Genomic DNA, 10817 nt, shown 5'->3' on the forward strand with positions numbered 1-10817 from the left:
ACTTGACAAAGTCCAAGTCTTGAAGCAAAATAGGGTTAAATCGCCATTGCCTATTAGTACAAGAGGTATCCATTAACTTGATAGAAAGTTTCATTGGAGCATGATCTGAAATGGCGATAATGTCATAATTACGATCAATTACAGATGGGATTAATCGAGAGTCAATTAAAAAAATAGTCAATTCAAGAATAAGAACGATGAACATGTGAAAAGAATGAGAATTCTTTATCCTTTGGGTATAGAAATCTCCAAATTTCTGAAATCCCAGAATCAAACATAAAAGAGTTAATCAGAGTAGCCGACTTATTTGGTAAAGCCAGACTACCTATGGATCTGTCCAACATGGGATTCAAACATAAATTAAAGTCACCGCCTATTATCAACATATACTCGTTTAAGTTAGGAAAGGAAGTGAATATGTGTTTAAAAAATTCAAGGCAATCCACATTCAGAGCATAAACATTAACCATAGCAACCTTTTTATTAAAAAGTAACCCAGTGATTAACAAAAATCTACCATTAGGATCTGAGATAACGTCTTGATGAATAAATGTGATTGAGGGATATATAAAAATTGAAACGCCTTTAATTTTGGCTTGGGAGTTCAAGTGGTATTGTTATTCCTTCCAGAACTTAAAGAAGCGTTGATTATCCTCTTTCCTTACATGAGTTTCTTGTGAAAAAAAACTCATTCATGAGCTTTATGAGCATTCAGTCTTTGGAATACTTTGAAAATCTTTTTCCGTTTTATTGGATGGTTTAAACCATTTGTATTCCAAGAGACAAAATTAATAATGTGAGCCATAATTTGAGGTTAATCCTTTGGTATGTAAAGGGTTAACCATAATGTGAACTCATGAAATCGGAAGAGGAATACATGATCAGAGAGGAACCGGAAATCCCGACACTGCAGACATCTTTGTAGTACTAAGTCAGCCCAATAGAAAAAAATTAAAGAAAAAGACAACCCCACCCACCATCCCCAAGAACCCTGAACTAAGCCAGAAAAGGCTGAAGAAAGAACTAATACTAAATCTAACCCCATTACTGCAGGAGGCAACTCCAAAGATATATGTTATATAGATGACCCCCCCGGAAAATGATATATAAAAAAAAATTAAACACTATACTAAAATAATCTACATAGTATAATTACTAAGATACATAAATAAGAAAAAGTTAGCATCAATATGTATGATTAGTTAATTATAAATGAGTAAATAAAATATCGCTTCCCAAAAAAGGGGATTATGGGAAGAAGAAACATAAGAACATGGCATCCCAAAAAGAACAGATGAGATAATGCAAAAAGAAAAACAAATCGCCATTTTAATTGTACAGAAACAAAAATAAAAAACATATAACTGAAAATGATCGTCAGATCAAATCGTTAGCAATAATATCAGAAAACAAAAAGTTAAGGAAAAATTAACTAAAAGAAAGTAACTTTATTTGCAAAGTTGTAAAGTACTAACTATAGTAGTAAGCACAAAACAAAAATCTTGAGCTTATAAAACACCTTCATCGTACGGTAGTAGGTTTATTTTTTTAAAAAAAAACTTCAGAAAAAAAAGCTGATACTGAGAGCACAGAACATTAATTAAAGAGCGGTGTCCGTATCAGATGGGTAGTTATCATCCAAAAAGCTTCGAGCGGCGGTTATGGAATGGAAGACGCGACGAGATCCATCAGGAAGAGAAATCCTTAGGCGTGCAGGGTACAATAATGCCGGTTTGAGATTTTTTTGATAACATTCCAACATCAGAGGTTTAAAAGTCAGTCGCTCCTTCATCACTTCGGGACTGTAATCTTGAACTATCCTGAAGGAATGCTGGCGATACTTGATCATTCCTTGCCGACGAGCAGTCTGGAGAAGCTGTTCTTTAACATTAACATAATGGAAACGAAGAATAATTGGTCTCGGTTTAGATACGGCCCGCCAACTTAGGCCGCAGTATACGGTGGGCACGGTCAGGTAATGGGGGCTTGTTGGGAAAAACTGAACTGAATGTATCCTTTAAAAGTTGAGCAAAGAATATTGAAGGGTCTCCATCCTCAACATCCTCGGGTAGACCAATTATAAGTAAGTTTTGTCTTCTCGATCAATTTTCAAGATCGATGACTTTGGATTTAAAATGTTGCAGTTGTTTAATAGTCGAAGCTAAATTCTGCTCTAAGTTCTCGACTTTTGAATCCGTCTTCTGAGATTTAATATCCAGTTCAGAGATTTTACTTCGATGTTTTTGAACTTCACAATCCAGGGATTTCAGAGATTCCGTGATTGATCTTAAATCTTCATTAAGACTTTGACGTTGTTCAAATTTATCTGATAAATTTTCAGATAAATTTTGACGTTGTTCCTCGAACTTTTCCTCTAGAAACTTCATCATAACCTCATAAGATAGCTCCATTTGTTTAGAGTCACCTTTTCTTTTTCCTCCATTCCCATCAGAATCTTTCCCGTCTTTGGCTTTGGATCTTGTACTCATTTCTTTAAATTCCAGAGTTGCAGTTTAAGAAAAAAATCAGTAAGATAGAATAAATCTTCTGGTGTGAGTAAAAATTGATTAGATCAAGGAGATCATAGGTTAAAAAAGATAACGGGAATACAGCGAAGCCAGAAGCGACTTCACTCCATGAGCGCTCCCTGCAGAATCCCGGAACAATTCCTGACTGAGCTTCTGAGTTCCTCCAGCAAATTGCTTGTCACTGCATACAAGTGGAAATGTCGTAATAACTATTAGAATCAGATACAAATTGGGATAGTGTATTACATGACAACACCAAGAAAAGGGAACATAAAGCGAAAATCCTGAGGAATTTAATTCTCATTTTGCTATTTTGTTTTTTCTCTAAATCTTGTCTCAGTGAATCTGAGCTTGGAAATCACGAACTATGAAACTCCTGACCTATCTCAAGGCTTTGAGCATGAAATTATTTTCCACAAGCAGTGCCCTTCTCTCTTGCAACACCAATCAGGTGTCTATCCCTCTATAGCAGAGACAATGCCCGACCCAAAGTCACAAATTTCTCTCAAGTCCATTTCCTTACATAATCAGTATTGCTGCAATCTAAAAGGAGATTGGATAAGAGAGTGGAGGCTGTGGTGGGGGAAGGGCAGGGCACACAGATTGGCTTTAATTTCCTCTCCTGTGTAATATTCTTCACTCGAATAAAATGATTCTGTTCCTACCATACCTTTGAAACGTTGTGCATTATTGCCTAGCAAATTACTCGACTGAAAAAAGTGATTATTCTTCAGACTTGCCCGTAAGGCAATTTCAGTTATTCTGAGATTAGGCCTAAAATAAATTGCATTTAAGCTGCTATTACCAAATATTTTAAAAATCATATACTACTTCATTCCTTTGCACTCATCTCAAATGTTATTTGGAGAAACAATTACTCATCTTGTTACAAGTTATAATCTACGTTTGGTTGCTATAAACCTTCATTTAAGATTCTTCACGATAAAGTTAATATTCTAGTGCTATCCAACTTTATCAATCACTGTAATGTAGATATATTTACTTCTTTCAATGAATGCTCACCTTTCTGATGATGTATCTTCAGATGAAGAACTGTCATCTTCACTGTCTTCCTCCTCAGCTACAGCATCACGCATTGCAGCTTCAACCTGGGGACAATCACTACAATGGTCTGTGTGATGGCCTGCCCCACCTTCTGGATTTTGATCCACAGATTGTGATTTTTCAAAGGATAAAATCTCCAGCTGAGCAGATACTGATAACTCCATCTCCTGATTATCTGTGGCCAAGGGAGGACTGACTAATGTATCACATTTTCCAGAAGTGCTGAGTTCTAATGATTTCCTGTCCTCCAAATCACTTTTGACATCAGGTGTTGCCGGAATTATACAAGACATTACATTGCCATTAATTTCACTGACAGTGTCTTGTGGACAGTGAACACACAGTTCTTGTTGAATCTCAGAATCAGTCTGCTTTGAAACACTGACTTCAGAGTCTGTCAGCTGGGATTCATCATTAACGTCTTGATGACAAAATTCTGACACTGGCAGCTTAGGCTGTTCAACAGCCAAATCAGTATTGCCTTTAACTGGAAAACTGCTTTCGTTAATCATTTCCTTTTCACTCCTGTCTGTTTGTTCATAGAGTTGAGTATCTGTATTTCCTGTCTGGTCGGCCATACTTCTTCAGAGACTAACCTTAAAAGACAAAGAGAAAGGTTTTAAAAATGCAAACAGCACACTTTAATCTAAGTGGTGCCATAAATATATGTTAAACAGCACTTCACCTATGTTCAATCCAAACTGTACAACAATTCCAGAAAAACAAACTTTGAATTGCATCTATCCACCATAGCCAAAGAGAATATGGGCAGAAGCCCTTGAAGATTTCACTACAATCTGCACAACCCTGACTTAAAAATGTATCACCATTCCTTCTTCACTGCTGAGTCTAAATCCTGGAACTCCTTACCCAACAACATAACACAAATACATAATAACATAAGAAATAGGAGCAGGAGTAGGCCAACTGGCCTGTCGAGCCTGCTCTACCATTCAATAAGATCATGGCTGATCTGGTCATGGACTCATCTCCACCTACCTGCTTTTTCTCCATAACCCTTAATTCCCCTACTATGCAAAAATCTATCTAACCTTGTCTTAAATATACTTACTGAGGTAGCCTCCACTGCTTCATTAGGCAGAGAATTCCACAGATTCACTACCCTCTGGGAAAAGCAGTTCCTCCTAATCTCCATCCTAAATCTACTTCCCCAAATCTTGAGGCTATGTTCCCCAGTTCTAGTCTCACCTACCAGTAGAAACAAATTTCCTGCCTGTATCTCGTCTATCCCTTTCGTAATTTTATATGTTTCTATATGATCTCCTCTCATTCTTCTGAATTCCAGCGAGTACAGTCTCAGGTGACTCAATCTCTCCTCATAGTCTAACCCCCTCAGCTCCGGAATCAACCTGGTGAACCTCCTCTGCACCAACTCCAAAGCCAATATGCACAAGCAATCCCAAATTCTGCAATTTTTTACCATTTAAATAATAATCTGCTCTTTATTTTTCCTTCCAAAGTGGATGACCTCACAATATGTTTCATCACAAGGACTGTGACCGACAAGACGAAGTTCAAAGTAAAATTTATTATCAGAGTACATACATGTCACCACATACAGCCCTGAGATTCTTTTTTCCTGTGGGCCAACTCAGCAAATTAATAGAATAGTAACTATAACAGGATCAATGAAAGATCAAGTAGAGCACAGAAGACAACAAACTGTGCAAATGCAAATATGCTGTAAGTAAATAGTAGTAAATAATGAGAACATGAGATAATGAGATAAAGAGTCCTTAAAGTGAGATCATTGGTTGCGGGAACATCTTAATAGATGGGCAGGGGAGTGTAGTTAACCCCTTTTGTTCAAGAGCCTGCTGGTTGAGGGGTAGTAACTGTTCTTGAAGCTGATGGTGCGTGTCCTGAGGTACTTGTACCTTCTATCTGATTTCAGCAGCAAGAAAAGAGCATGGCCTGGGTGGTGAGGATCTTTGATGATGGAGGCTGCTTTCCTACGACAATGTTTCATGTAGATGTGCTCAACGGTTGGGAGGGCTTTTCCCCTGATGTGCTGGGCCGAATCCAATACCTTTTGAAGGAATTTTGTTCAAAGGCACAGCCAGAACTTCAAGATCAATTTGGAACAGGAATAAATGATGATGTTGCCAAAGATGCTCACAATCCCAAATGATTTTTATACTGTCAAGAGAGTAGGTTTTAAGGAATCTGTTACAGGAGAAGCACGTGATTTTGGAACTGAATTACAGAACTTAGGAATTTTCTGATACTAAGTACAATCACCCTCGTGGGACTCAGAAGGCATCATGATTGCAAAGGCAAACATTCTCAAAGAGTAAGAGGGGGAATAAAAAAACATGAGGAATTTTGAAATAAAGAATTTAAGAAAGAAAGGACTCAATTAATAATCAGTGAGATAAGGAGTCAAAGTTAGAAAATATATTCAAAAATAGATGAACAAAGTCAGGCAGTACTCTAAGTTTACCCATAATTCAACAAGCTCACATTTTGGTTGACTCCACACCATGCAGTCGTAAACAGGTGAGGCATGATACTTACAACAAGTTTTAAATCATATGAAGTTACTGCTTCAGTAAAAAATACATTATATTTTTATAATAAAATAAATGTGAGGGAAAACATTAAAAGTCATAATAACTTTTTAAAAATAACTTATTTTTCCTTTTGCTGTCTTCTCCAACCCCTACAGGCTAATAGGTTTGTGGTTTCTAGTCCCTCCCCCCCCTTCGGCAATTTGAGTGACACATTAACTACATTTCAATCCATTCAGGCCACTCCAAAATCCAGGGACTTTTTACTCAACATCTCTGTAACCATCACCCTCCATCCCTTATTGCATAGCCAATTGTGGATCCAATTAACTAACTTACCCTGGATCTCATGGGCACCCCGCTTTCACATCAGAATCCCACATGGGAAGATTATGAAGAACCCTCACCAACAGCCTTAATAAAGTTCACACAAGCTACACCAACCAAAGGTTTGGCCAATCTTCCAAAAAATTCAAATTAGTCAATTCGTCCAGCTCATGTCCACCACAACAAGGCATGATAATTTTACTTAATCTTTTCATATATAGATGAATCTTAAACCACAGATTTGTACTAGTATCTTCCCTAACAGTGACAACAGTTAGACTCCTTGGACTACTGGTAACTGATTTATTCTTCATACTCCTCTTGAATAGAGATTTCACAAACACTGTTCCCCAGTCACACACACAAAATGCTGGAGAAACTCGGCAAGTCAGCCAACATCTTTGGAGGGGAATAAAGGGTCGACATTGTGAGCCAAGACCCTTCATCAAAACTTAATGGGATTTCCAGCATCTGCAGCATGTCCTGAGTTTATAATTTACTATTCCCTAGTCACCATACTCGTTTGGGATTACAGAAGATTGATATATAAATGGCGGCCAAAGGACTTGATTTTGTTCTCCGTTATTAAAAAAGCATTCTGTTTGCTACAGCCCTTTGTAACAACGTGATCTTCCTCCTCCTTTACTCTACAAGAACTGCTTACTCCTCTGGTGAAATTAACCCATTAAATAAACAGGAAGCCTTTGCCGAAAGCATGATTTGAACCGATAACTTTGCTACCATAAGCAAGACCTCGCGTGAGTTTCAACAAAGCAGAGAAAACTTTCATAAGAGCAAGTTAAATATGAGGTCGGGATGCACTTCTGCACGCATGGTTTAATCTTCATTCATCTGAGTAAGCATTGCCCCAATGAAGATTTAATTTGGAAGCACTGAAGCAACATGTGCTGTTAACACAGTGCTTTGCCTGTGTGACAACAGTTTAAATTTAAAGCGAAGCTGCTAAGATGTTTAACATAAAGTAGAAGACTCACACGGGCAGCGGGCAGCAATTCCGGTGAGGATCACACCACAGTGACCCCTCTCCCCTCACCCTCACTCACTCTCAGTACAGACTCGACAACACCCACGTTCCAGCCACACGCTGTCGCATATCGGAACGTCATGCCCCATTACGTCACAGAAAGCGTCAGACATTCAGCAAATGAGAGGCTCTCATGGGCTAACGTCAACCTCAAGGCGAGGCATTGCAAACGCTTCTGCTGGAGAATGCAGCTGAGATGATAATGCCTCATATGTAATATTTAATATACCATATGTAATTTCATAAAATATATACTTTGTTTGCTTTAAGTTATGATTGCTGTTGAGAAATCAATCCCAAACCAATCAGGACTGAAAGTTGCAACACCCAAAATGTCAACCATTCCTTTCCCTCCACAGGTGCTGCCTGACCTTATGAGTTTTGTGGCAATACCGGATACTGTCAATACCACAATCTGGAGCAACACACACCGTCCAGCTAAAGAACTGTTCCTTTTCCTCCGTAGATGCTGCCTGAACTGGGGAGTTACTCCAACTACACACTTTTGTGTTTTGCTAAAGATTGAAAATGCTGGAAATAGATCAGACAGTGGAGAGACAAACAGTGCTAACGCTACACCATTCCCTCCAATCTTCCGCTCTCTGAGGCAGAATGTTCTGTTTTCAGCAAGGGCCTCAACTTTGTTGCCCTTCGCCCACACTTCAGATTGTTCTGCGCCCACCTCAGTGCCAAGCTCTTCTTCTGTCAACTCCATCTCCAGGCCTGCTTCTTTGGAAAGAACTCCATGGCCCGCAATGATGACCCCTTTTCCCATCTCCAATCCTCCCCACCTTCTTGGACACCCAGCTCTGGTTCTCTGCCTACCCTGGATCTTTTCATCTCAAATTGCCAATGAGACATTAACCACATCAACTTCAGCAAACCTCACCTCTCCTCGAACTGTACCCCCTCTGAACACACTGCCCTCCACTCTCTCTGCACCAATACCAACTAGGGTTGCCAACTGTCCCATATTAGCCGGGACATCCCGTATATTGGGCTAAATTGGTTTGTCCCATGCCCTTGTCCCGTATTTGACTGGTACTACTCTGTAATCACAAGAGGACACGTTCACAGACAAATCCTAGATCTGATACAATAGCGTGTTGTATGTGCTGTTGACTCCACGCATGAGTGATTCACCTGTCATCCAATCACAAGCCCCCTTATGTGCATCAGTGGTGTGCTATATTTTGCCAATTCCTGCCAAAACAAAGAGTTTCAGTAACGTCTGGTGTTGTTCGGTTGGTTTGGCATGTGCCAATCTGGATAAACCTCCAAAGAAGAAACAACTGTGCAGCTATAACAAGCAATGGAAAGCCAAAAAAAATGTGGGTTAAGCCCATCAGCAGTGACTCCACGTCGACAAAGGCCTTCTGTACTTTATGCCGTCGGGAATTCTCAATTGGCCATGGAAGGTGAGAATGACCTAACTCAGCATGCTTCCACAGAAGTGCACAAGAAGGCCACACTAGCTAAGGTTGCAAGCAATATTGGTGCATTCTTCATGAAATCTACTGCGGAAAATGACAAAATCGCGGCAAGTGAAGCTTTGTATGTGTACCATACGGTTAAACACGGACTCAGCTACAAAAGCACCGACTGTCTTGCTAAGCTCTATGGTGCTTTGTTTAAGTACTCAAATGTTGTGAAGAAGATGCACTTGGGAAGAACGAAAGCTGAGATGATTACAGTGAATGTTTTAGGACCAAGGACTGTGCGGGATATTATGGATGATCTGTCCCTGACCGAAGAAGGTGAGCCTGTGGAGCCTGCGTATTTCTCAGTTGCCACCTATGCCTCAAACAAGAGGGATAGAAAAATGTTTCCAGTGTGCGTGAGATATTTCTCTGTGTCTGATGGAGTGCAGTGTAAGTTACTTGACTTTTATGAAGACAGTGATGAAACTGTAAATGGCATACGTCAAGCTCTGATGAGCTGTCTGGAAAAGTATGAACTGAATATTAGACACGTCACAGCCTATGCAGCAAATAATGCCATGTAAACTTTGGAAAACATCACTTAGTTTACCAGTTATTGAGCAGTGCCAACAACCGCATTCTGAAAGCTAATTGCCCAGCTCACATAACTCATAATGCCTGCAAGCATGTCTGTGATCAGCTGTCAGTGGTTATTGAGACAATTGTTCTAAAGGTCTACAGCCACTTCTTAATATCTGCTTAACAAAGAAAGGCACTGCATTCATTTTTTGCCTTTGTTGACATTGAGTGGCGTGAAATTCTGCGTCATGTTTGCACACGATGATTCTCTCTTCATCCAGCTGTCGAATGCATCCTGCAAAGCTGGCCAGCTCTTACGTCATACTTCAGGTCCCTTGAGACCTGTCCTGTGGCACTGAAGAGGATTTTTGAGGATGAAGAAAAAACTGGAGCTACTGAAATGTATCTGTGCTTTTTCCACAACGTGGGGTGTGTTTTTGACCAACTCGTAAAAAAGCTGGAGGAAACAAAACCCTGCATCACAGATGTTTACGAAGAAGTCCGAAAGTTCAAAATGAAGATGCTTCAGTGGAAACAGGACAGGTTTTTGGATACCAGACCAAGCAGCTGATAGACAAACAAGTGGCAGCACAAAGGTCCAAGCAGCAACAGGACTTTGTGAAGTTCTAAGACTCTGTCATTAAATACATTGACAAGTGGTTTGATTTCTCACCGGAAAATGTAATGATGAAACTGAAACCGATCGGCCTCTATGAGAAGCTCTCCTTCACTGCCCTGGAGCAGGTGGTGGCTGCCCTCAGAGGCAGTCAATATGGACCAACTCTGTGAAAAGTCTTGTGCTAGCTGGGGGGAAATACAGAAAGCCGGAGAGGATCCCACAAAATCCACCAGTGAGAAATGGGTGGCAGTTTTCCAAAATATAAAGAAAGCCAACTTGATCAACATGTTCAGGATTGTCTCGATTGTCCTCAGTGTGCCAGGATCAAATGCTTTTGTAGAGAGAATCTTCTCTCTGATGACCATGAAATGGTCAGACTCAAGAAACAGATGCAGCACAGAGCTGATCAAAAATGAACTTCAAATATCTGTGAACTGTGACTTGTCATGTAAGGACTTCTCTCTGGCCGTGCAAAAGGACAAAGGACTACTTGAATCAGTCAAGAGCAGCAAGAAATATCCATGGAAAAAGTAGACTTGGTGAATCCCCCCCCCCACTTTTCTCTTTTGCAATGATTGTATGTCTACTCTATAGGCACAGACAGATAGGGTTATTTGGTGTTATTTCATGTCTGACTGGTAGTCAGATTATGCTCTGTTATAATTTGGTGTTACATTTCATATATAATACTGAAGATATGTA

General features: G+C 39.7%; 1 protein-coding gene across 2 annotated transcripts in view; it reads right to left on the reverse strand.

The window, feature by feature from the left end:
* naf1 (nuclear assembly factor 1 homolog (S. cerevisiae)) overlaps nt 1–7557 on the reverse strand; it is a 215781-nt gene extending 208224 nt beyond the window's left edge. Inside the window, exons 1-2 of one of the 2 annotated variants that reach the window (XM_072256013.1) lie at nt 7447–7557; nt 3552–4184 (exon numbers count right to left, since the gene is read on the reverse strand). In XM_072256013.1, the coding sequence (XP_072112114.1) occupies nt 3552–4171 (620 nt within the window). In that variant the 5' untranslated portion in view covers nt 4172–4184; nt 7447–7557. Of the gene's footprint in view, nt 1–3551; nt 4190–7446 lie in introns of both variants that reach the window. The other variant, XM_072256012.1, reaches the window with a different exon arrangement.
* Between the last annotated feature and the right edge of the window lie 3260 nt (nt 7558–10817).

The sequence above is a fragment of the Mobula birostris genome, chromosome 4 (genome assembly GCF_030028105.1).
Source record: "Mobula birostris isolate sMobBir1 chromosome 4, sMobBir1.hap1, whole genome shotgun sequence".
Classification (NCBI taxonomy): Eukaryota; Metazoa; Chordata; class Chondrichthyes; order Myliobatiformes; family Myliobatidae; genus Mobula; species Mobula birostris.